The sequence below is a fragment of the Cetorhinus maximus genome, chromosome 2 (assembly GCF_964194155.1).
Source record: "Cetorhinus maximus chromosome 2, sCetMax3.hap1.1, whole genome shotgun sequence".
In the NCBI taxonomy this organism is placed as follows: Eukaryota; Metazoa; Chordata; class Chondrichthyes; order Lamniformes; family Cetorhinidae; genus Cetorhinus; species Cetorhinus maximus.
In genome coordinates, this window is record NC_135880.1 from 1,395,076 (window position 1) to 1,422,937 (window position 27,862).

General features: G+C 46.0%; 1 protein-coding gene across 1 annotated transcript in view; it reads right to left on the bottom strand.

The window, feature by feature from the left end:
- Positions 1 to 27,862, bottom strand: part of lmbrd2b (LMBR1 domain containing 2b) — a 69,051-nt gene that overhangs the window by 14,359 nt on the left and 26,830 nt on the right. The window contains exons 5-10 of the mRNA XM_078560015.1: positions 19,256 to 19,468; positions 9,522 to 9,596; positions 6,450 to 6,563; positions 5,033 to 5,216; positions 4,500 to 4,681; positions 4,256 to 4,389 (exon numbers count right to left, since the gene is read on the bottom strand). Of these exons, the coding sequence (XP_078416141.1) occupies positions 4,256 to 4,389; positions 4,500 to 4,681; positions 5,033 to 5,216; positions 6,450 to 6,563; positions 9,522 to 9,596; positions 19,256 to 19,468 (902 nt within the window). The remainder of the gene's footprint in view (positions 1 to 4,255; positions 4,390 to 4,499; positions 4,682 to 5,032; positions 5,217 to 6,449; positions 6,564 to 9,521; positions 9,597 to 19,255; positions 19,469 to 27,862) is intronic.

Sequence of the window (27,862 nt, forward strand, 5' to 3'; positions counted from 1 at the left end):
ACTGTCTGCAAAGGAACAAATTGAAAGGAACCTCATTTTGAATTTATAAGGTGAAAATGCTTTGCCTGGTGTCTGGTTAAGTCTGTTGGTTATTGTTGCCTTAGTGGAGATTAATTTGGGAATTTGTTAAAAAGAGTTATGATAATAGTAAATTGTAGCCATGTGTGTCTGTTTAATTTGCTGTAAATTAATAAATGTTTCATTTAGTTTGATATAAAAACCTCTTGAGAACTGGTGGTCTTATTCCTGAATTTAGAGCTGCAACTCAAAACATTCCAATCGAAAATATAGGTTATGACAGTTGTTTAAAGTTTCCCTGTGGAATTTAAAAAAAAACTCAGCCTTTACCAACTGCTGCGTCATAACATGGGGGAACTTAAAAAGGTAATTAGGAGAACGAAGGGGGGGCATGAAAAAACACTGGCTGGCAGGATAAAGGAAAATCCCAAGGCCTTTTATAAATATATTAAGGGCAAGAGGATAACCAGGGAAAGAGTAGGGCCCATTAGGGACCCAAGTGGCAATCTGTGCGTGGCACTGGAGGATGAAGGTGAGGTTTTAAATGATTACTTTTCACCTGTATTCACTATGAAGAAGGACGATGTAGGTGTAGAAATCAGGAAGGGGGAATGTGATATACCTGAACAAATTAGCATTGAAATGGAGGAGGTATTAGCTGTTTTAGCTTAAAAGTGGATAAATCTCCAGGCCCAGATGAGATGTATCCCAGGCTGCTATGTGAGGCAAGGGAGGAGATTGCAGGGGCTCTGACACTAATTTCAAATTCTTTCTGGCCACAGGAGAGGTGTCAGAGGACTGGAGGACAGTGAATGTGGTACCATTATTCAAGAAGGGTCATAGGGATAAACCAGGTAATTACAGGCCAGTGAGTCTAACATCAGTGGTAGGGAAACTATTGGAAAAAATTCTGAGGAACAGGATTAAACTCCATTTGGAGAGGCAGGGATTAATCAGGGATAGTCAGCATGGCTTTGTCAAGGGGAGATCATGTCTAACAAATTTGATTGAATTTTAAGGGGAGGTGACTAGCGCTGTAGATGTGGGTGGTGCAGTTGATGTAGTCTCCATGGACTTCAGTAAGGCTTTTAACAAGGTCCCACATGGGAGATATGGTCATGTGGGTAAGAGCCCATGGGATCCAGGGCAATTTGGTAAATTGGATCCAAAATTGGCTTAGTGGCAGGAGGCAGAGGGTGATGGTCGAAGGTTGTTTTTGCGATTGGAAGCCTGTGACGAGTGGTGTACCACAGGGATCGGTGCTGGGACCCTTACTGTTTGTAGTGTACATTAATGATTTAGACGAGAATATAGGAGGTATGATCAGTAAATTCACAGATGACACTAAAATTGGTGGTGTCATAAATAGCGAGGAGGAAAGCCTTATAAGGGGCATCGATAGGGTAGATAGGAAGGAACTTTTCCCCTTAGCGGAGGTGTCAATAACCAGGGGGCATAGATTTAAGGTAAGGGGCAGGAAGTTTAGAGGGGATTTGAGGAAAAGCTTTTCCACCCAGAGTGTGGTTGGAATCTGGAACACACTGCCTGAAGGGGTGGTAGGCACAGGAACCCTCACAACATTTAAGAAGCATTCAGATGAGCACTTGAAATGACATAGCATACAGGGCTATGGGCCAAGCGCTGGAAAATGGGATTAGAATAGATAGGGGCTTGATGGACAGACATGATGGGCCAAAGGGCCTGTTTCTGTGCTGTATAACTCTATGACTCTAACAATAAGAAAGCTTATAGACGGGTTAAGTGAGTGGACAAAAACTTGGCAGATGGAATATAATGTGGGAAAGTGTGAAATTGTCCACTTTGGTAGGAAGAATAGAAAAGCAGGATATTATTTAAACAGAGAGACTGCAGAATGCAGGGATCTGGGTGTTCTGATATATGACTGACAAAGAGTTAGCATGCAGGTACAGCAGGTAATCAGTCATGCAAGTAGAATGTTGGCCTTTATTGCAATGGGGATGGAGTATAAAAATAGGGAAGTCTTGCTACACTGTACAGGGCATTGGTGAGACTGCGCCTGGAGTATTGTGTATAATTTTGGTCTCCTTACTTAAGGGGGGATATACTTGCATTGGAAGCAGTTCAGGGAAGGATCACTCAGTTGATTCCTGGGATGAAGGAGTTTGTCTTATGAGGAAAGGTTGAGCAGGTTGGGCCTATACTCATTGGAGTTTAGAAGAATGAAAGGTGACTTTATTGAAACATATAAGATTCTGAGGGGGCTTGACAGGGTAGATGTTGAGAGGATGTTTCCCTTTCTGGGGGGGGATCAAGAACCAGGGGGCACAGTTTCAGAATAATGATTCTCCCATTTAAGACAGAGATGAGGAGGAATTTCTTCTCTCGAGGGGTCGTTAGTCTTTGGGAACTCTTCCCCAGGAAGCAGTGGTGGCTGGGTCATTGAATACATTCAAGGTTGAGTTAGATTTAGTTGGATAAGCAAGTCCAGGGTTATGAGGGGCAGGCAGCAATGTGGAGTCGAGGCCACAATTTGATCAGCCATGATCTTATTGAATGGCAAAACAGGCTCGAGGGGCCAAATGGCCTACTCCTGCTCCTATTTTTTATGATCTATGTTCAAGAGGTTCTCACTCAGAAATAACTTGCTCACTGATTCTCAGTTTCAATTCCACTCAGCTCCTGACCTCATTACAGCCTTGGTCCAAACATGGACAAAAGAGCTGAATTGGGGAAGTGAGGTGAGAGTGACTGCCCTTGACATCAAGGCACAATCCCTCCACCACTGACGCACAGTAGCAGCAGTGTGTGTACCATCGACAAGATGCACTGCAGGAACTCACCAAGGCTCCTTAGACAGCACCTTCCAAACCCACGACCACTACCATCTAGGACAAGTGCAGCAGATAGATGGGAACACCACCACCTGGAAGTTCCTCTCCAAGTCACTCACCATCCTGACTTGGAAATATATCACCGTTCCTTCACTGTCACTGGGTCAAAATCCTGGACCTCCCTCCCTAACAGCACTGTGGGTGTACCTACACCACATGGACCGCAGCGGTTCAAGAAGGCAGCTCACCACCACCTTCTCAAGGGCAACTAGGGATGGGCAATAAATGCTGGCCCAGCCAGCGAAGCCCACATCCCATGAACAAATTTTTAAAAATCCAAGACCGGTGGTGCAGCTGGGAGTGTAGAGTGGGAGCAAAATGATTAAAAGGGACATGGGCAGATTCAGTGAGTGGGATAAACTGTGGCAGATAGAGTTCAACTTGAGGAAATAAGGGCTCATCCTCAAAGAGATGGATCAGAGTGTTTCTAACTGGTAGAATCTGGGAGCTGTAGGTGGGCAGAGAGATTTAGGGCTTCAACTACAGAAATCACTAAAAGCTGATTGGGTATTGACAATAAATAATTAAAAAGGCAAAGGGGATGTTCACCTCCATCTGTAGGTGAGAAATAAAGGGGTGGAAGCTGCCTTCCAGCTGCAAACATCTGGTTAAAGCCCATCTGGAGTCAGTGTGTTCAGCTCTGGGCACTAGCCTCAGGAAGGGGATATTGGCCTGGGAGAGGGAGCAGCGCAGATTCCCCAGAATTATCCTGGGGAGAATTAGAAACACAGTTTGCATAGTCCATTTATACACTAATATTCCCTCAGTTATTGAAGATTAATGGGTGATGTAAGTGAGGTAGAGAAGGTTATTAAAGAAGTTGATGGGGTACAGTTTGCAAGTGTGTAGTCTGGAAGGTTATGCATGGGCTTTGCTCCATGATAAATACTGCGTGTCCGTGGTCACTCAAAACAACTTCAAAATGACACCACACTGGAAAAAACTGGCTGTGTGCAACTGGTAAATTTTACAGAAACATCGGTAACCAGAATGCATTTCCCCTCTCTCGTGGGGTTTGGAGGGAGTCGAAAACAAAGAGGAATCATCTGGAAATCCTTCACACACACCAGGGGGTGGAAATCTGGAACTCTCTCCCCTCAAAAAGCTGTTGAGGCTGCAGGTCAATTTATAATTTCTAAGCTGGCATTGATCTTTGTTGGGTGACAGAAATAAGGGCTAGTGAGTAAAGATGGAGAAATAAAGTTAAAATACAGATCAGCCATCATCTCACCCAGACCCAAGGGCTCATCCACTTGTTAACTGTCTCTGACACTTTCCCCTGATACGTGGTGAATCTGGGGAGTTGATGTCTTCTTGTGTGTGAGGTGCAGCTTAATGAGTCAGGGAGTAATAAGGTCACTCACATGCCACTGAAGAGTAGACTATAGGCGTCAGTCTGATGATGCGGAGCCAGGTAGTAGTAATTGAAGATACGAATCCTGAAGACAGTGGAGTAGATGCAGTTACTCAGGAAGAAGATACTGATGAAGCAAGCAAGCTATAGGGAGTGAGAGGGAGATGATAATCATTCAGAGGCTCAAACTGCTGCTCCTGAACACACTGTTGCTGATGGGTCTCAGCCCCCGAGGCCTGTCCCCTGGTACCCACCTCAATGTAGAGGTAATTGTACGTTTTCTCTGCCACCTGGATGAAGATAGCGAAGAGCGAGAGGACAGGGCTGGTGCTGAAGAAAGTGCATTCAGACCAGACCACGATTATCGAGAAAACTGACAGCACCACCGCCACGATCCTGTAATACAAACCACGCAGCAAACATTCCCAGTACCACTCTGTGGGGTAAAAAGCACAGCATGAGAGAGAGAGGGGCAAGAGTGGGGGGAGGGGAGGGAAGGGGAGGGGTGGGGGAGACATGGGAAGGCGCAGCAGCTAGGAGGGCGGGTGGGAGGGGAGAGTGCAGGCGTGAGGGGGAAGGTGGGAGGGAGGGGATAGCATGGGCGTGGGGGGGAGGGAGGGGGGAGAGGAGAGTGTGGCCACGAAGGGAAGGGGGAGGGGGAGAGGGAGAGGGAGGGCGGGCACAGGAGGAGAGAGGGAGAGGAGAGTGTGGCCATGAGGGGGAGGGAGGAGGGGAGAGGGGAGGTTGGGGGACTGAGGGAGGGTGCCCCCTCCCAGGAGTTACTCACCCACTCTGGGTGTGTAGATGTAGTGTGTGAACCAGTTCTGGCTCTCCGAGCTCTGTAACGCACGCACAAACTGTCGGTTGCCACTGCTTTCATTCTTGGCCACATCTTCGAGGTGGAAAGCATCCTCCAACAACAACTTCCACTGCACCTGAGTCCGCTGCTGTCTGTGGACCACATAGATCACCTGGCAATACACAAAAAGCCATCAATTCAATCAGATACAGCAACTCAAACACGGTCTATACCCACACGGCCATATCCTGTGTGCCCTGAGGGAGACAGTCGACATATCCATAGAACCATAGAAAAGTTACAGCACAGATGGAGGCCATTCAGCCCATCTTGTCCATGCCAGCCCGAAGACACCCAGGTGCCCTTTCTAATCCCACCTTCCTGCACCCAGCCCATAGCCCTGCAGCTTACAGCACTTAAGGTGCAGATCCAGGTACATTTTAAAAGAGTTTAGAGTTTCTGCCTCTACCACCAACTTGGGCAGCGAATTCCAGACACCCACTACCCTCTAAGTGAAAAAGTTCTTCCTCATGTCCCCCCTACACCTTCTGCCACTTATCTTGAATCTATGTCCCCTGGTTCTAGAATACACCACTAAGGGAAACAATTTTATCCTGTCCACTCTATCTATTCCCCTCATAATTTTGTACACCTCAATCAAGTCACCTCTCAGCCTTCTTTGTTCTAAGGAAAATAACCCCAACCTATCCAATCTCTCCTCGTGCCTACACTTTTCTAACCCTGGCAACATTCTTGTAAACCTCCTCTGCACTCTCTCCAGAGCTATTACATCCTTCCTGTAATGTAGTGACCAGAACTGCACACAATACTCCAGTTGTGGCCTCACCAGTGTTTTATACAATTCCAACATGATATCCTTACTCTTATATTCTATATCTCTGCCAATGAAGGAGAGCATTCCATATGCCTTCTTTACAACCTTGTCTACTTGAACTGCTGCCTTCAGGGACCTGTGTACTTGTACGCCAAGATCTCTCACTTCATCTACCCCTCTCAGTATATTCCCATTTATTGTGTAATCCCTGTAACTGTTTGACCTCCCTAAACGTCCGATTAAACTCAAATGTCATTTCAGTGAAGGAGCAAATATCAGACATAGAGCATCAGGTGAAGAGGAACAGGGGGCTCCTTCCACCCCCTCACATCTCCTGACTTCTGTTTTCATTCTCACTGTGGTTCATCCCCAGGATCTAATCAGATGTGGGCTGAATAAAAACTAGTTGATTCTGTCAATGATGCTGACAGTGTATTGCCCTCACACCAATAGTCAGAAACAAGGCCAGCAAAACATCACAGTCTGGAAGAGTTGAAATGTAAGAGAAGGCAGCAGTACCCCCGGCACTGCACCGGTACCACCAACCACACCCCTTGAGCCAGGACTCACTTGTTTGTGAAGTTTGACCAGATTCTTCTCGCTTGGGAGGCTGTTGCTGTTCTCATCAAAGTCCTCATAGTCATCCATGTTCCTGCCCATTCTCTCCTGATACTCAATGGGACACTATAGAAAACAACAACACATCAGCAACTGGCCCAGTACAGGGCCCTCTGCAAAACCAGCAGCCCCAGTACAGAGCCCTCCGCAAAACCAGCAGCCCCAGTACAGAGCCCTCCGCAAAACCAGCAGCCCCAGTACAGAGCCCTCTGCAAAACCAGCAGCCCCAGTACAGGGCCCTCTGCAAAACCAGCAGCCCCAGTACAGAGCCCTCCGCAAAACCAGCAGCCCCAGTACAGAGCCCTCTGCAAAACCAGCAGCCCCAGTACAGAGCCCTCCGCAAAACCAGCAGCCCCAGTACAGAGCCCGCTGCAAAACCAGCAGCCCCAGTACAGGGCCCTCCGCAAAACCAGCAGCCCCAGTACAGAGCCCTCCGCAAAACCAGCAGCCCCAGTACAGAGCCCTCCGCAAAACCAGCAGCCCCAGTACAGAGCCCTCCGCAAAACCAGCAGCCCCAGTACAGAGCCCTCCGCAAAACCAGCAGCCCCAGTACAGAGCCCTCCGCAAAACCAGCAGCCCCAGTACAGAGCCTTCCCCAAAACCAGCAGCCCCAGTACAGGGCCTTCCCCAAAACTAGCAGCCCCAGTACAGGGCCTTCCCCAAAACCCGCAGCTTCCCCCACTGCCCCCCATCCCCTCTCCGGACCAAGGCTAACAAGCCCCCAGGACCTGATGGTCCACATCCCAGCAGCGTTCTAAAGGGAGATCGCTGTGAGATAGTGGATGCGCTGGCTATGATTTTCCAAAATTCCTCAGATTCAGGAATGGTCCCATAGATTGGAGACATGCAAATGTCACTACTTTTCAAGAATGGAGGGAGAGAGAAAACAGGAACTACAGGCCTGTCGTCCTGATATCAGTCAATGGGGAAAGATGAGAGATTTGTAAGTGGTGATGTTCAAAGAGACTTGGGTACAAGGTACACAGGTACAGCAAGCAATCAGGAAGGCAAATGTCATGTTTACCTTTATTGCAAGAGGATTGGAGTACAAGAATAAAGAAGTTGTGCCGCAATTGTACAGGATTTTGATGAGACCACGTCTAGAATAGTGTGTGCAGTTTTGGTCTCTACATTTAAGAAAGGAAATACTTGCATTGGAAACAGTGCAGCAAAGGTTCACTAAATTGGTCCCTGGGATGAGGGGGCTGTCCTATGATGAGAGGCTGAGTAAATTGGGCTGATGCTCTCTGGAGTTTAGAAGAATGAGATTGACCTTATTGAAACCTACAAGATTTTGAACGGGCTCAACAGGGTGGACACAGAGATTGTTTCTGCTGGCTAGAGAATCTAAAACATGGGCCACAGTCTCAGGATAAGGGGTCAATCATTTAGGACTGAGCTGAGGAGAAATTTCTTCACACAAAGGGTTGTGAATCTTTGAAATTCTCTACCCCAGAGGGTTGTGGATGCTCCATTGGTGAATATAATTAAGGCTGGGATAGACAGGATTTTGGTGTCTCAGTGACATGACATGGATATGGGCAGTGGCCAGGAGGCAGGAACATAGGGACTTAGGAGAAGGAGTGGGTCACTCGACTCTTTGAGCCTGCTCCACCTTTCGAGAAGATCAAGGTCTTGACTCTAATTTGCCACCTGCCCTGCATAAATAACCCTCGACTCCCCTTGTCGATCAAAAATCTGTCTAACTCATCCCTGAATAAATTCAATGACCCTGTCTCCACTGCATTCTGGAGAAGAGAATTCCACAGACTAACGACACTGAGAGAAAAATATTCTCATCTCCATTCAAAAGGGAAACCTCTTATTCTAAAACTGTGTCCCCTCGTTCTAGACTCCCCACAAGGGGAAACATCCTCTCAGCATCCAACCTATCAAGTCCCCTCACAATCTTGTATGTTTCAAAAAGATCACCTCTCATTCTTCTAAACTGGAGTAGGCCAAATGGCTTACTTCTGCTCCTAATTTGTATGTTCATATGTGTGGTTGTATGGCTTTATTCTGTACTAATGTTGGAAATGTAAAGTATTAATTTGCTGCTGTAAGCACTATCAGTGGGAACAGAGAGCACTCAGTGTTGCTGTCCTTGGCTGACTGAAGCAGGTATGTGAAAATGAATGCAGACTTGTCCAAACTCATAAAAAGATAAAACAAAGATCATAAAGTGTCCCAGAGATAAAAACAAAAAACTACTGCGGATGCTGGAAATCCAAAACAAAAACAGAATTACCTGGAAAAACTCAGCAGGTCTGGCAGCATCGGCGGAGAAGAAAAGAGTCGACGTTTCGAGTCCACATGACCCATCAACAGAACTGAGTGTAGTTAGGAGAGGGGTGAAATATAAGCGGATATATTTTATATATATCTGTTGAAGGGTCATGTGGACTCGAAACGTCGACTCTTTTCTTCTCCACCGATGCTGCCAGACCTGCTGAGTTTTTCCAGGTAATTCTGTTTTCATAAAATGTCCCATTGTTCTGTTCCATGGAATCATGTTCATAAACAGACAAAGCCTGTCAAATTAACCCAGTAACAACAATGACCAATTGGACAATTACAACAAACCTGATTTGAGATGAGGTAGTGTTAATTCAAGGGATAAAAGTGGCCTTTAAGAACCATCTAGTTGCTTCCAAATTGGTCTATAGTCAGGAAGATACTGGATCCTCCTTAAGCAGGATTTCTGAGTCATTCCTGTTAGCAAGGGGACCTGAGGGAACCTGAGGAACATTTACACTTCAGTCTGGGTTGGTCAACCAAGCTGATGGTAGAAAGGTCAGTCATGTATTGATAAGTATATTTTTTCCTTTCCTCTTAAATAAAGGTTGCATTATTTAATATTTGAGAGCCCTGTCTTGACTTATGGTTGAGTCTCGTTCGAACTGATCTATTTTAGAGGGTCAATTCAGAGCCGATTAATTAGGCCGCGCATAACTGAACTAAACTGGATCTAAATTTAACTTAAATACCACTTCAAAACTGACAGCCTCCTCACACCCTCCTCACCTTCCGCAGGATGGTGTCGATGTATTTTCTCAGGGGATGGTTATATTTCACCGTCTCGTTCAGCTTCCTCATTTCCTGTAGAAACAGATTCAGATAAAGAGATGATTAACAAACAGTAAATTGCCTTGTGAGCAATATCACAGAATCACACAGTGCAGAAGAGGCCCTTCAGCCCATCGAGTCTGCACCGACACGTGAGAAACACATCACCTACCTACCTAATCCCATTTACCAGCACTTGGCCCATAGCCTTGAATGTTATGATGTGCCAAGTGCTCATCCAGATACTTTTTTAAAGGATGTGAGGCAACCCGCCTCCACCATCCTCCCAGGCAGCGCATTCCAGACCGTCACCACCCTCTGGGTAAAAAAGTTTTTCCTCACAGCCCCCCTAAACCTCCTGCCCCTCACCTTGAACTTATGACCCCTTGTGACTGACCCTTCAACTAAGGGGAACAGCTGCTCCCTATCCACCCTGTCCATGCCCCTCATAATATTGTACACCTCGATCAGGTCGCCCCTCAGTCTTCTCTGCTCCAACAAAAACAACCCAAGTCTATCCAACCTCTCTTCATAACTTAAATGTTTCATCCCAGGCAACATCCTGGTGAATCTCCTCTGCACCCCCTCCAGTGCAATCACATCCTTCCTAATGTGGCGACCAGAACTGCACACAGTACTCCAGCTGTGGCCTCATCAAGGTTCTATACAACTCTAACATGACCTCCCTACTTTTGTAATCTATGCCTCGATTGATAAAGGCAAGTGTCCCATATGCCTTTTTCACCACCCCACTAACATGCCCCTCCGCCTTCAGAGATCTATGGACACACACGCCAAGGTCCCTTTGTTCCTCAGAACTTCCTAGTGTCATGCCGTTCATTGAATACTTCCTTGTCAAATTACTCTTTCCAAAGTGTATCACCTCACACTTTTCAGGGTTAAATTCCATCTGCCACTTATCTGCCCATTTGACCATCCCGTCTATATCTTCCTGTAGCCCAAGACACACAACCTCACTGTTAACCACCCGGCCAATCTTTGTGTCATCCGCAAACTTACTAATCCTACCCCCCACATAGTCATCTATGCCGTTTATATAAATGACAAATAATAGGGGACCCAGCACAGATTCCGGTGGTACATCCCGTAAATGAATTTAAAAAAACCTTGTCTGAACTGTTTCTTATACATTTACATCCTTCCTTAAATAAGGAGACCAGTGCTGTACACAGTACTCCAGATGTGATCTCATCAGTGTCCTGTATAACTGAAGCATAACCTCCCTATTATTGTAATCAATTCCTCTCACAATAAACGATAACATTCTATTATCTTTCCTCATTACCTGCTGTACCTACATATTAACCTTTTGTGATTCATGCACTGGGACACCCAGATCCCTCTGAATCTCAGAGCTCTGCAATCCCTCACCATTTAGATAATAAGCTTATTTTTTATTCTTCCTGCCAAAATGGACAATTTCACATTTGCCCACATTATACTCTATTTGCCAGATTTTTGCTCATTCACTTAACCTATCTCTGTCTCTTTTAGCCTCATGACCTCGTCCCAATTTACTTTCCTACCTATCTTTGTGTCGTCAGCAAATTTAGCAACTATTCCTTTGGTCCGTTCATCCAAGTCATTTATATAAATTGTAAGAATTTGAGACCCCAACACTGATCCCTGTCGCACACCACTCGTCACATCCTGTCAACCAGAAAAAGACCCATTTATGCCAAATCTGTTTCCTGTTAGCCAGCCAATCTTCTATCCATGTCAATATGTTACCCCCTACACAATGAGCTTTTATTTTCCACAGTAACCTTTGATGTGGCACTTTATCTAATACCTTCTGGAAACCTTAGTACAGCACATCCACCTTCATCCACAACACGTGACTCCTTCAAAGAACTGCCAAAAATTGGTTAAACATGATTTCCCTTTTACAAATCCATGTTGACTCTGCTTCATTATCTTGATTTTATCTAAGTGCCCTGTTATAATGTCTTTAATAATAACTTCTAGCACTTTCCCTCTGACAAATGTTAAGCTAACTGGCTAACTGAGTACAACGTAGGGAAGAGTGAAGATATTCACTTTGGTTGGAAAAATAGAACAGCAGAATAATTTTTAAAAGGCATGAAACTTGTAAGTGATGATGTTCAGAGTGACTTGGATGTAATCATACAAGGAACACAGAAACCTCACATGCAAGTACAGCAAGTAATCATAAAGGCAAATGGCATGTTGGCCTTTATTGCAAGGGGGTTGGAGCATAAGAATAAAGAAGTCTTGCTACAATTGTACAGGGTTTTGGTGAGACCACATCTGGAATACTGTGTGCAGATTTGGTCTCTATATTTAAGAAAGGATATACTTGCATTGGAGACGGTACAACGAGGGTTCACTAAATTTGTCCCTGGGATGAGAGGCTGTCCTATGATGAGAGGCTGAGTAAATTGGGTCAATGCTCTCTGGAGTTCAGAATGAGAGCTGATCTCATTGAAATATAGGAGATATTGAAGGGCTGAACAGGGTGGACACTGGACGTTGTTTCCGCCGGTCGAGGAGTCTAAAATATAGGGGCACAGTCTCAGGATAAGGGGCTGATCATTTAGGACTGAGATGAGGAGAAATTTCTTAACCTAAAAGGGTTGTGAATCTTTGGAATCCTCTCCTGGGTTGTGGATGCTCCATTGTTGAATACATTAAAGGCTGGAATAGACAGTGTCAGGAAAATATAATAATTTTCATAATGTTATTGGAATTTATTATCAGGTAGGAACAGTGTGTGCCTGTGTGTGGGGGACTTAATTGAATTAAAGACAGCTGGTGTGAAGGCTTTGCTGTATCAAGGAAAGAAGCTAGGCTTGAAATGTTAAAAAGGTAAACATGGCTGAAGTTCTAGAATGTGAGGTGTTAAAGGGAAATTTTGCATTTTTAGGTAAACCAGAGTAATTTGAATTTCAAAAGAGGTGGTGAAATGTTACACTTAGCTAGAAGAAGCCAAACAGTGTGTTTATTTTTCCCAAAACTTACTGATAACATTGGTACCATGAAAGATTTTTATTATTAGAAAAGTAGAGTTGAAAAGACATATTGGAGCAATAGGATTTACATTAAATAGGAAGAAGCCTGTATAAAGGAGATGAGGCTATGTGTAAGAGGACAGCATTCTAAGTTCTAACAAGTGTGAAAAGCCTCCAGCCTCAGCCTCAAGTTGCTGTCTACACAAACTGAAGTGAAGAAAATTCACTTTGAATTTGACTGTTCAGGGTATTGTGTTTTTTTGCCTGGGTCTTTTTAAATCTATGTTGTTTTACTGTTGCCTTAATAGAGGTGTAACTGGGAGTTAGATTAATTAGGTGGGCTAGGAGTTATCATAGTAGTAATTTGTGAACCTATGTATGTGCTTAAAATATTTTTTTTTATTAATAAAGGTTTAATTTAGTTTTGTAAGAAACCTATAAGACTCGGTGGTCTTATTACTACTGAATTCAAGGCTCGCATCTTGAAATAAATACAAATTATAAAATAGTTGTTTCAACTTTTCTTCTGGGATTTGAACAGCTCAGCATTTACCATCCGCTGTGCCACAACAGACAGATTTTTGGTCTCTCACACAATCAAGGGATACGAGGAGCAGGCGGGAAAATGGAGTTGAAGCCCAAGGTCAGCCACGATCATATTGAATGGTGCAGCAAGCTCGATGGGCCATGTGATCTACTCCTGCTTCCATTTCTTACGTTCTTATTTCAAAATGACCCTCAAGGAAAATAAACTTGAAATGCTACAGAATAAGGGAATGGGGCTGACTGTAATTGTCCTAGGAGCCAACATGAACTCAATCGGCTAAGCGACCTCTTTCTATGACTGTTCGTCTCAGTCCTAAATGGCTAATCCTTATCCTGAGACTCTGCCCGTGTTCTAAATGTCCGAACCAAGGGAATAGCCTCTCAGCATCTACCCTACAAAGCCCCTTAAAAATTTTACATGTTTCAATGAGGTCATCTCTCATTCTTCCAAAGCCCAGGGACTATAGGATTAATCTATTCAATCTCTCTTCAAAGGACGATCCCTCATCCTAGGACCCAGTCCAGTGAAGCTTCATTGAACTTGCTCTATGGCAAGTATATCCCTAGGTCAGGAGACCAAATCTGCACACACAACTCCAGGTGTAGCCTCACCAAAACCCTTCTTTACTCATACTCCCATCCCTTTGTAACAAAAGCCAACAAACTATTCAGCTTCCTAATTGTTTGCTGGACCTACATATTAACCTTGTGATTTATGTACAGGAACACCCAGGTCACTCAATGCAAATATTTCCCAGTTTCTCAATTAATACAGATTGTAAATAGCTGAGGCAGGAGAGCTGATCTTTGCAGGATTGCACTGATTATAGTCAGTCAGCCTGAAAATATCCTGTTTATTCTTACTCAGTTTTTTGTCCTTTAACCTATCCTCAATCCATGATAATATTTTAGCCCCAATTCCAGATGCTGAATTTTCAGTACTAACCTCTGTTGTGGGTTCTTATTGTCAGGAAGATATAATTTCCATAACGTTATTGGAATTCATTGTAAGATAGAGTAATATTGGAATGTATCTATATGTGTATGTGTGTGTGTGTGAGAGAGAGACTTAATTGAATTAGAGGCAGCTAGTCTGGGTGCTTTGATGTAAGAAGAGAAGTTAGGTTTGAAATGTTAATTAGGTAAACATGGGGAAGTTTGAGAATGTGATGTTTAAAGGAACATTTGCATTTTTAAACAAACTAGAGTGGCTTGAATTCAAAGGAGGGGATGTAATGTTTACCTCGCCAGCAGAAGTAATGTGTTTATTTATTTTTCCCGAAGGTTTGGTGGTATTGGTACTATGATAGATTTTTTTTATTAGTAGAAAGGTAAAGTTCAAAAGACATAGGGCAGAATTTTCTGCCTGTCGGGCGGGTGGGCCTGACCTAATCTCTGGCGGCTGGGGAGCCAATCCCCACCGGAGAAACGGCCCATTTTACTTCGGTGGCCAATTAAGGCCCGGCCAGCATGACGTCCGGCGGGAAGCGCAATGTGCTTCAAAAGATAAAAAAATACCTGGAAAAACTCAGCAGGTCTGGCAGCATCGGCGGAGAGGAACACAGTAAACGTTTCGAGTCTGAATGACCCTTCAACAGAACTAACTAAAAATAGGAGAGGGGTGAAATATAAGCTGGCTTAAGGGGGGAGGGGAGAGAGAGAGAAGGGGGGGAGGTTGTTGGGACAAGCAAGCAGTGATAGGAGCAGATAACCAAAAGATGTCATAGACAAAAATACAAAGAGGTGTTGAAGGTGGTGATATTATCTAAAAGAATGTGCTAATTAAGAATGGATAGCAGGACAAGCAAGATACAGATAGCTCTAGTGGGGGTGGGGTGAAATAAGACTAAAAGGGCATAAAAGGTATAGATAAATGATCGGTAGAATACATTAAAAATAATGGAAATAGGTGGGAAAAGAAAAATCTATATAAATTATTAGAAAAAACAAGGAGGAGGGGGAAGAAACGGAAAGGGGGTGGGGATGGAGGAGAGAGTTTAAGATCTAAAGTTGTTGAATTCAATATTCAGTCCGGAAGGCTGTAAAGTGCCTGGTCGGAAGATGAGGTGCTGTTCCTCCAGTTTGCGTTGAGCTTCAATGGAACAATGCAGCAGGCCAAGGACAGACATGTGGGCAAGAGAGCAGGGTGGAGTGTTAAAATGGCAAGCGGCAGGGAGGTCTGGGTTATGCTTGCGGACAGACCGAAGGTGTTCCGCAAAGCGGTCACCGAGTCTGCGTTTGGTCTCTCCAATGTAGAGGAAACCGCATTGGGAGCAGCGAATGCAGTAGACTAAGTTGAAGGAAATGCAAGTGAAATGCTGCTTCACTTGAAAGGAGTGTTTGGGCCCTTGGACAGTGAGGAGAGAGGAAGTGAAGGGGCAGGTGTTGCATATCTTGCGTTCGCATGGGGAGGTACTGTAGGAGGGGGTTGAGGAGTAGGGGGTGATGGAGGAGTGGACCAGGGTGTCACGGAGGGAACGATCCCTACGAAATGCCGCCGGGGGGGATGAAGGGAAGATGTGTTTGGTGGTGGCATCATGCTGGAGTTGGCGGAAATGGCGGAGGATGATCCTTTGAATGCGGAGGCTGGTGGGTTGATAGGTGAGGACAAGGGGGACCCTATCATGTTTCTGGGAGGGAGGAGAAGGCGTGAGGGCGGATGCGCGGGAGATGGGCCGGACACGGTTGAGGGCCCTGTCAACTACCATGGGTGGAAAACCTCGGTTAAGGAAGAAGGAGGACATGTCAGAGGAGCTGTTTTTGAAGGTAGCATCATCAGAACAGATGCGACGGAGGCGAAGGAACTGAGAGAATGGGATGGAGTCCTTACAGGAAGTGGGGTGTGAGGAGCTGTAGTCGAGGTAGCTGTGGGAGTCGGTAGGCTTGTAATAGATATTGGTGGACAGTCTATCACCAGAAATTGTGACAGAGAGGTCAAGGAAGGGAAGGGAAGTGGCAGAGATGGACCATGTGAAAATGATGGAGGGGTGGAGATTGGAAACAAAATTAATAAATTTTTCCAGGTCCCAACAAGAGCATGAAGCAGCACCGAAGTAATCATCAATGTACCGGAGAAAGAGTTGTGGGAGGGGGCCGGAGTAGGACTGGAACAAGGAATGTTCCACATACCCCATAAAGAGACAGGCATAGCTGGGGCCCATGCTATGCGCTTCCTGTGCGGGCTGGGGGGTGGAATCCCTGAAATTGAGAGTGCGCTCTTTCACACATGCACACGGAAGAGCGCACATCTCCCTGAGGCTAAGTGCAGGCTCAGGTAGATCGCCTGGACTTTGAAAAATATTAACAGAGAAAAGAAAAAAAAATTCCCTTACATGTCCCCCTCATGTGACAATGTCACATGAGATGGGACATGTTCATAATTTACAGAATAACTTTATTAAAATTTTTTAAACCCTGCATAAAACCTCATCCTGCCGCTGGATGAGGTTTCATGTTTTTTCTATTTGCCACCGGGGCTCCTGGCCGACCCGCCAACCTTAAGGTTGGACAGGCAGGTCCTTTAATCGGTTAAATGATCCTGTCAATGGCCTCAATTGGCCATTGACAGGTCAGTGGGCCCGCAGCTGATTTTGCTGCGCCCCCACCTTCCTGAAAATTTCAATGGGGCGGGATGACATCAGGGGTTCCGCCCGACATCATTCCGCGTTATTTTACACATTGGTGAGCGGGCCCCGCCCCCTGGTCACCGACGGCAACATTCTGCTCGTTGTGAAACAATGGGAATTTGCATTCAAAGTGGAAATTATGTATAAGGGAGAGAAGCTGTTTGTAAGGGGGGGCAGTTTAAGATCCAACAAGTGTGAAAAGCCTGCAGCCTATATGTACCAAACTGCTGCATCCAGGGACTGAAGTTAAGAGAACTCACTTTGAATCCGACTGTTCAGGGTATCATTTACCTTACTTGGGTCTTTTAAAATTGATGTGTCTCACTGTTGCCTTAACAAAAGTGTAACTGGGAGTTAAATTATTTAGAGGATTTATAAGTTACTATATAGTAGTAATTTGTAGACATGTGTATGTGCTTACAATTTTTTCTTTTATTAATAAATGTTTAATTTAGTTTAATAAAAACTTCCTAAGACTCAGTGGTATTATTACTGAATTCAAAGCCCGCATCTCGAAATATACAAATTAAAAATTAGTTGTGACAGTTGTTTCAAGTTTCCCTCTGGGATTGGACAGCTCAGCATTTGCCACCTGCTGTATCATAACATTATGGAACTTTTTGAAAATCCAAATACACCCCATTCATCCTGCTAGTTACAAACTCAAAAACTATATATTTGTCAAACATGGCTTCCCTTCCACAAACCATGTTGGCTTTCCACACTCTCCCATCTCACACACACCTCCATCATCAAAGACCCTTCAACACTCTCCCATCTATCATACACTCACCCCCATCATCAGGGACCATTCAACACTCTCCCATCTCACGCACTAACCTTCATCATTGGAGGCCCTTCAACACTCTCCCATCTCTCACACACTCATCTCCATCATCGGAGGCACTGGATAGTGCAAAGGCTGTGGGTCCTGACAATATTCCGGCAATAGTACTGAAGACTTGTGCTCCAGAACTTGCCGCGTCCCTAGCCAAGCTGTTCCAGTACAGCTACAACATTGGCATCTACCCAGCTATGTGGAAAATTGCCCACATATGTCCCGTACACAAAAAGGACAAATCCAACACAACCAATTACCACCCCATCAGTCTACTCTCGATCATCAGGAAAGCGATGGAAGGGATCATCAACAGTGCTATCACACAGCATTTGCTTAGCAATAACCTGCTCACTGACGCTCAGTTTGGGTTCCACCAGGGCCACTCAGCTCCTGACCTCATTACAGCCTTGGTTGAAACATGGACAAAACAGCTGAATTCCCGAAGTGAGGTGAGAGTGACTGCCCTTGACACTAAGGCAGCATTTGACCGAGTGTGGCATCAAGGAGCCCTAGCAAAACTGGGATCAATGGGAATCAGGGGGAGAACTCTCCACTGGTTGGAGTCATACCTGGCACAAAGGAAGATGGTTGTGGTTGTTGGAGATCAGTCATCTCAGCTCCAGGACATCACTGCTCGAGTTCCTCAGGGTTGTGTCCTCAGCCCAACCATCTTCAGCTACTTCATCAGTGACCTTCCTTCCATCATAAGGTCAGAAGTGGGGATGTTCACTGATGATTGCACAATGTTCAGCACCATACACGACTCCTCAGATACTGAAGCAGTCCATATCCAAATGCAGCAAGACCTGGACAATATCCAGGCTTGGACTGACAAGTGGCAAGTAACATTCACGCCATACAAGTGTCAGGCAATGACTATCTCTGACAAGAGAGAATCTAACCATTGCCCCTTGACATTCAATGGCATTACAATCACTGAATCCCCCACTACCAACATCCTGGGAGTTACCATTGACCAGAAACTGAACCGGACTAGCCATATAAATATTGTGGCTACAAGAGCAGATCAGAGGCTGGGAATCCTGTGGGGAGTAACTCACCTCCTGACCCCCCAAAGCTTGTCCACCATCTACAAGGCACAAGTCAGGAGGGTGATGGAATACTCCCCACTTGCCTGGATGAGTGCAGCTCCCACAACACTCAAGAAACTTGACACCATCCAGGACAAAGCAGCCGCTTGACTGGTACCACATCCAGAAACATTCACTCCCTCCGCCACCGGTGCACAGTAGCAGCAGTGTGTACCATCTGCAAGATGTACTTCAGGAATTCATCAAGGCTTCTTAGACAGCATCTTCAAAACCCACGAACACTACCACCTAGAAGGACAAGGGCAGCAGATAGATGGGAACACCGCCACCGGGAAGTTCCCCTCCAAGTCGCTCACCATCCTGACTTGGAAATATATCGCCGTTCCTTCACTGTCGCTGGGTCAAAATCCTGGAACTCCCTCCCTAACCGCACTGTGGGTGTACCTACACCACATGGGCTGCAGCGGTTCAAGAAGGCAGCTCACCACCACCTTCTCAAGGGCAACTAGGGATGGGCAATAAATGCTGGCCCAGCCAGTGAAGCCCACATCCCGTAAATGAATAAAAAAAAACATTCTCCCATCTCACAGATTCACCTCCATCATCGGAGGCCCTTCAACACTCACACACTGACCTCCATCACATCCTCTAGCGTCTCTTCAGCATCAGCTTTCTCCGTCATGAGTTTCGCCACCTTGAACTGAGTTTTGGTGAGGAGATACCCGCGCCTGGCTGCATTCCAATAGGACCGAGGAATTTCTACCAGTCCGTATCCCAGTAACAACACCAGCAGAAAGAGACCCCAAGTGTTGGCAGCGGTGATGCCGATGGTTTGGAGCTGATACCTAGGGTAGGAGTTGGGCGGGGGAAGAACCAATTTGGGTTAGAGTGTGAAAGACAACTATTGACTGACAAAGCATCAAACATAGGCTTCCCCCAAATATCAGATAAATGGTAAAGCCCCCAAAGGAATGAAAACATCAAACTCACCCCCACTCCCAAAAACATCATCAAACTCACCCCCCCCTCCCAAAAACATCAAACTCACCCCCCCTCCCAAAAACATCATCAAACTCACTCCCCCTCCCAAAAACATCATCAAACTCACCCCCACCCCCAAAAACATCATCAAACTCACCCCCCCTCCCAAAAACATCATCAAACTCACCCCCACCCCCAAAAACATCATCAAACTCACCCCCCCTCCCAAAAACATCATCAAACTCACCCCCCCCTCCCAAAAACATCATCAAACTCACCCCCCCTCCCAAAAACATCATCAAACTCACCCCCCCTCCCAAAAACATCATCAAACTCACCACCCCTCCCAAAAACATCATCAAATTCACTCCCCACTCCCAAAAACATCATCAAACTCACTCCCCACTCCCAAAAACATCAAACTCACCCCCCCTCCCAAAAACATCAAACTCACTCCCCACTCCCAAAAACATCAAACTCAATCCCCACTACCAAAAACATCATCAAACTCACCCCCACCCCCAAAAACATCATCAAACTCACCCCCACCCCCAAAAACATCATCAAACTCAATCCCCCTCCCAAAAACATCATCAAACTCACTCCCCCCTCCCAAAAACATCATCAAACTCACCCCCTTCCCAAAAACATCATCAAACTCAATCCCCACTCCCAAAAACATCATCAAACTCACTCCCTCTCCCAAAAACATCATCAAACTCACTCCCCACTCCCAAAAACATAATCAAACTCACTCCCCCTCCCAAAAACATAATCAAACTCACCCCCTCCCAAAAACATCATCAAACTCACTCCCCCTCCCAAAAACATCATCAAACTCACTCCCCACACCCAAAAACATCATCAAACTCACTCCTCCTCCCAAAAACATCATCAAACTCACTCCCCACTCCCAAAAACATCATCAAACTCACTCCCCCTCCCAAAAACATCAAACTCACCCCCCCTCCCAAAAACATCATCAAACTCACTCCCCACTCCCAAAAACATCATCAAACTCACTCCCCACACCCAAAAACATCATCAAACTCACTCCCCCTCCCAAAAACATCAAACTCACTCCCCCAAAAAACATCAAACTCACTCCTCCTCCCAAAAACATCATCAAACTCACTCCCCACTCCCCAAAACATCATCAAACTCACCCCCCCTCCCAAAAACATCATCAAACTCACTCCCCACTCCCAAAAACATCATCAAACTCACTCCCCCTCCCAAAAACATCAAACTCACCCCCACTCCCAAAAACATCATCAAACTCTCTCCCCACACCCAAAAACATCATCAAATTCACTCCCCCTCCCAAAACATCATCAAACTCACTCCCCACTCCCAAAAACATCATCAAACTCACTCCCCCAAAAAACATCAAACTCACTCCCCCTCCCAAAAACATCATCAAACTCACCCCCCCTCCCAAAAACATCATCAAACTCACTCCCCCAAAAAACATCAAACTCACTTCCCCTCCCAAAAACATCAAACTCAATCCCCACTCCCAAAAACATCATCAAACTCACTCCCCCTCCCAAAAACATCATCAAACTCAATCCCCACTCCCAAAAACATAATCAAACTCACTCCCCACTCCCAAAAACATCATGAAACTCACTCCCCCCTCCCAAAAACATCATGAAACTCACTCCCTCCTCCCAAAAACATCATCAAACTCAATCCCGTCCCAAAAACATCATCAAACTCACCCCCCCTCCCAAAAACATCATCAAACTCACTCCCCCCTCCCAAAAACATCAACAAACTCACCCCCCTCCCATAAACATCATGAAACTCACTCCCCTCCCATAAACACCAACAAACTCACCCCCCTCCCATAAACATCATGAAACTCACCCCCCCCCCAAAAACATCATCAAACTCTCTCCCCACACCCAAAAACATCATCAAACTCACTCCCCACCAAAAACATCATCAAACTCACCCCCCTCCCAAAAACATCATCAAACTCACCCCCCTCCCAAAAGCATCAACAAACTCACCCCCCCCGCCAAAAATAACAACAAACTCACACTCTGCCCCTTCCATCCAGAACTATCCCCTTAGTCGGTTTGTAATTTTTGCATCTCTTGTCATCATTTCCAAACCCTCTATTAAATCGCTGCACAATCTACATTATTCTCATGAAAAATGCCCCAATTTTTAACCTATTTCTTCATATTGCTACTTCCTCAGAGCAATCAACCTGCAAGTGAATTATTCTTCTTATTCATTCACGAGATGTGGGATTCGCTGGCTGGGCCAGCATTTATCGCCCATCCCTAGTTGCCCTTGAGAAGGTGGTGGTGAGCTGCCTTCTTGAACCGCTGCAGTCCATGTGGTGTAGGTACACCCACAGTGCTGTTAGGAAGGGAGTTCCAGGATTTTGACCCAGTGACAGTGAAGGAACAGCGATATATTTCCAAGTCAGGGTGGTGAGTGACTTGGAGAGGAACTTCCAGGTGGTGATGTTCCATTCTATCTGCTGCCCTTGTCCTTCTAGATGGTAGTGTTCGTGGGTTTGGAAGGTGATGCCTAAGGAGCCTTGGTGAATTCCTGCAGTGCATCTTGTAGATGGTACACACTGCTGCTACTGTGCATCGGTGGTGGAGGGAGTGAATGTTTGTGGATGTGGTGCCAATCAAGCGGCTGCTTTGCCTTGGATGCTGTCAAGTTTCTTGAGTGTTTTTGGAGCTGCACTCATCCAGGCAAGTGGGGAGTATTCCATCACACTCCTGACTTGTGCCTTGTAGGTGTTGGACAGGCTTTGGGGAGTCAGGAGGTGAGTTACTCGTCGCACGATTCCGAGCCTCTGACCTGCTCTTGTAGCCACAGGATTTATATGGCTAGTCCAGTTCAGTTTCTGGTCAATGGTAACCCCCAGGATGTTGATAGTAGGGGGTTCAGTGATGATAATGACATTGAATGTTAAGGGGCGATGGTTGGATTCACTCTTGTTGGAGATGGTCATTGCCTGTCAGCCTGCTAGGCCATTTCATTGGGAAGTTAAGAGTCAACCACATGGCTGTGGATCTGGAGTCACATGTAGGCCAGACCAGGTAAGGACGGCAGATTTCCTTCCTTAAAGGACATTAGTGAACCAGATGGGTTTTTACAATAACCAATGATAGTTTCATGGTCACCATACTGAGACGAGTTTTCTATTGGAGATTTTATGAAGTGAATCTAAATTCCATCAGCTCCTGTTGTGGGATTTGGACCCGTGTCCTCTTGGGATTAGCTTTGGCCTCTTGGTCACTCGTCCAATGACACTACCACTATGCCACCATCTCCCATTCTGCCACTTGTCAGCCCAATCTGGATATTGTCCAGGTCTTGCTGCATTTGGACATGAACTGCTTCTGTGTCTGAGAAGCTGTGAATGATGCTGAACATTGTGCAATCATCAGCGAACATCTCCACTTCTGACCTCATGATGCAAGGTCGCTGCATCAGTGCAAAAGATAAGGCTGAAGCAGCTGCTATAATCTTCACAACTGGACTAGCCATATAAATACTGGGGCTACAAGAGCAGGTCAGAGGCTGGGAATCCTGTGGTGAGTAACTCACCTCCTGACTCCCCAAAGCCTGTCCACCATCTACAAGGCACAAGTCAGGAGTGTGATGGAATACTCCCCACTTGCCTGGATGAGTCCACAACACTCAAGAAGCTCGACACCGTCCAGGTCAAAGCAGCCACTTGATTTGCACCCCAGCCCCAAACATTCACTCCCTCCACTACCGACACACAGTAGCAGCAGTGTGTACCATCTACAAAATGCACTGCAGAAACTCAGCAAGGCTCCTTCAGCAGCACCTTCCAAACTCATGACCACTACCATCTAGAAGGACAAGGGCAGCAGAAAGATGGGAGCACCACCACCTGGAAGTTCCCCTCCAAGTCACTCACCATCCTGACTTGGAAATATATCGCCGTTCCTTCACTGTCGCTGGGTCAAAATCCTGGAACTCCCTCCCTAACATCACTGTGGGTGCATCTACACCACAGGGTCTGCAGCAGTTCAAGGGCACACAGAGGGCAGACCTGCATGAGAAGAGCAGGAGATAAAAATTGGCGGCAGAGAGCCCCTTCAACCAGGCAGATGATTGCTGGGTTTCTCTTTTGATTGGCCAAGTGGTTTTAATCGGGAGACGTTATTTACAGCTGAAGAGCCCGTTTATAAATTCACTTTTAAAATATTTAACATCCAAATGAATGAATTAAATAGAATAGATGGCCGGGCAGGTGATGTGTTGCAGCTGTAGGATGTGGGCGCTGGTGGACACTGGTGCGATCCAGTGGCCACATCTGCAGCAAGTGTTGGCTGCTCGAGGAACTTCAGCTCAGAGTTGATGAGCTGAAGTCTGAGCTGTGGACACTGAGACATATCAGGGAGGGGGAGTGTTACCTGGACAGTGTTTCAGGAGGTAGTCACACCCCTCAGATTAATTACATCAAATTTGGTCTGTGGTCAGGGACAGGAGGGTGTGACTGTGAGTGAGGCAGGTATGGGGATCCAGAATTTGCCTTTGGATGAGCCTCAGCCAATGCCCTTGCCCAGTAGGTACGAAGTTCTTGCTCCCAGTGTGGATGGGGGCACAGACTGCAGGGAGGATGAGCGAACTGACCACCGCAACATGGTACAGAGCGCCATTCAAGTGGGGGGAGAAAAGAGAAACGTAGCAATAGGGGATAGTATAGTTAGGGGGATAGATACTGTTCTGTGTAGCAAATACAGAGAGTCCCGAAGGCTGTGTTGCCAACTGGTGCCAAGGTTAAGGTCATCTCTTCTGGGCTGAAGAGGAACTTGAAGTGGGAGGGGAAGGATCCCGTTGTCGTGGTCCATGTAGGTACCAAAGACATAGGTGGGACTAGGAAAGAGGTTCTGCTGAGGGACTACGAGCAGCTCGGGGCTAAATGAGAAAGCAGAACCAGAAAGGTAATAATCTCCGGATTACTACCTGAGCCACGTGCAAATTGGTGTAGGGTCAATAAGATTAGAAAGGGAAATGTGTAACTCAAAGATTAGTGTGGGAGAAATGGGTTCTGATTCATGGAGCACTGGCACCAGTACCGGGGAAGGAGAGAGCTATTCCATTGGGATGGGCTTCATTTGGACCATGTTGGGACCAGTGTCCTGGTGAATTGCATAACTAGCTTTGTAGACAGGGCTAATTACTGGGGGTGAGGGTTCAATTGAAGGGAAGTTTAAAAAATCAAAAAGAAACGAGAGAGCAGAGGTGCAGGATAGTGAAGAGGGGACTGATGATCAAAGTGTGACAGAAAGGGGCAGAAAATATAAGCAGAAGAGTGCAGCACAAATTAGAATCAGAATGAGCAATAATGGTAAAAAGTCAAAGCTTAAAGCTCTTTATCTGAATGTAGGCAGCATTTGTAACAAGATAGATGAGAAATAAATGGATATGAGTTGATATTACAGAGACGTGGTTGCAGGGTGACCAAGGCTGGGAACTCAATATTCAAGGGTATTCGACATTCCTGAAAAATAGACAAAAAGGAAAAGGAGGTGGGGTAGCTTTATTAATAAAGGAAGGTATCAGTGCGGTGGTGAGTAATGATATAGGTGCAATAGATTGTCATGTGGAATCAGTTTGGGTGGAAATAAAGAATAACAAGGGGAAGGAGTCACAGATAGGAGTTGTCTATAGGCCCCTGAAGAGTTGCCTCACAATAGGACAAAGTATAAATCGGGAAATAATGGAGGTGTGTAAGAGGGGCATTACAATTGTCATGGGTGATTTTATTCTGCATGTTGACTGGACAAATCAGATTGGCAGGGATAACATGGAAGACAAATTTGTACAGTGCATCAGTGACGAACAGAGGAAAGACCTCATCCTGAGTGAGACACAGCCAGAGTGAGTGTGGGTATTGGCAATTTGGTGCACAGTGGGAATTCGGTGCAAAGGGGGAGAGGTGCTCTTTTGCATTTTTTCTTTGCTATCCAACTTCCTAAATCTTCGGAGTGTGATCTTGCCCTGCTGCAGTAGTAGAGGCTACAAGGGAGGGAAATGACTGGTAAGTAGTGGGTCAGGTCGGGTAAGTATTTACTACTATTATTACTTATAGTTTAAGGTCTTTTTGTGGTTTACAGTTTGTATATTCTGTAATAACGAGGATCAGGAAAGAAGGGCCCTACAGTAATTGATTTAAAAGGTTTAATTTAAAGGGATAAGTCATGGCAGGAGAGCTCAAAGCCGTGGTGTGCTCCTCGTGCTCCATGTGGGAAGCCGGGAACATTTCCAGTGCCCGGGGACCAGCATGTGTGCAGGAAGTGTGTCCAGCTGCAGCTCCTGGAAGCTGGGGTTTCAGAGCTGGAACGGCAGTTGGGGACAATGTGGAGCATCCGCAAGTCTGAGAGCATCGTGGATAGCACGTTTAGAGAGGTGGTCACACCGTGGATGAAGGGACTTGAGGAAGGAAGGGAATGGGTGACCACCAGGCAGTCCAAGAGAAACAGGCAGGTGGTTCAGGAGTCCCCTGGGGTCCCGCTCACAAATCGGTATTCCATTTTGGAGGCTGATGAGGGCGCTGGTTCCTCCAGGGAGTGCAGACAGAGCCAAGCTTCTGGCACCACAAGCAGCCTGTCTGTACAGGAGGGGAGGAAGGGAGGAAGAGCAATAGTAATAGGGGATTCTATAGTCAGGGGAACAGATAGGCGCTACTGTGGCCGTCAACGTGACTCCAGGATGGTGTGTTGCCTCCCTGGTGCCAGAGTCTGGGATGTCACTGAATGGCTGCAGGGCATCCTGCAGGGGGAGGGTGATAAGGCAGAGGTCATGGTACATGTTGGTACCAATGACATAGGTAGAAAGAGGGATGAGGTCTTATATCAAGAATTCAGGGAGTTAGGCAGTAGACTAAAAAGCAAGACCTCTCGGGTTGTAATCTCTGGATTACTCCCAGTGCCATGTGCTAGCGAGCACAGAAATAGAATAGCGCAGATGAATACGTGGCTTAAGAGTTGGTGCAAGAGGGAGGGTTTTAGATTCTTGGATCACTGGGACCGGTTCTGGGGAAGGTGGGACCTGTACAAGCTGGACGGTCTACACCTGAACCAGAGCGGGACTAACATCCTTGTGGGCGGATTTGCTAGTGCTATTGGGAGGAGTTTAAACTAATTTGGCAGGGGGTGGGGACACAGAATGTTAGCAGAATAGGGACACATCATAATACAGTAAAACAATCAAGTCAGAGGGAGTACAGCTGCAATAAGCTTCAAGGGAGTAAGGCAAGGCTGGATGGCCTCTACTTTAATGCCAGGAGTATTACAGGTAAAACAGATGAGTTAAGGGTGAGGATTGACATGTGGAATTGTGATATAGTAGCCATCACTGAGACATGGTTGAGGGAAGGGCAGGATTGGCAGCTCAACATTCCGGGATATAGAACCTTCAGGTGAGACAGGGGAGGGGGTAAAAGAGGAGGAGGTGTTGCATTATTAGTTAAGGAGTCAGTTACTGCAGTAAGGAGAGATGATATCTTGGAGGGGGCATCGAATGAAGCTTTGTGGGTAGAGTTTAGGAATAAAAAAGGGGCAACCACATTATTAGGTGTTTATCATAGACCCCCAGATAGTCAGCGGGAAATTGAGGAGCAAATATGTGCACAATTTGTGGAAAGAGCAGTGGGGGGTGTTCAAAAAGGAAATGGGGAGGGTATAGGCTCAACATGTTCCCTCCAGAGTGATAGGAAGGAGTAACAAGCCCACAGAACCATGGATGACCAGAGATATTCAGGTTACGATGAGAAGGAAAAGAGAGGCTTTTAGCAGGTACAAGGGAATCAAATCAGTGAAGGCATTAGTGGAGTACAGAAAGTGCAGGGTGGAGCTTAAGAAAGCAATTAGGAGAGCAAAGATGGGATATGAGAAAGCTCTAGCTGGTAAAAGTAGGGAAAATCCCAAGATATTCTATAAGTATATCAATGGGAAGAGGATAACCAGGGAAAGAGTAGGGCCCATAAGGGACCAAGGGAGCAATCTATGGGTGGAGCCAGAGGACATCGCTAGAGTGTTGAATGAATACTTCACATCCGTCTTCACCCAAGAGAATGAGGATGAATGTATGGAACTCGGGGAGAGAGACTGCGAGGTTCTTAATCAAATTGATATAGGGGGTGACAAGGTATTGGAGGTGTTGGCAGGCTTAAAAGTGGACAAATCTCCAGGTCCGGATGATTTGTGTCCCAGACTGCTGAGGGAGGCAAGGGAGGAGATCGCAG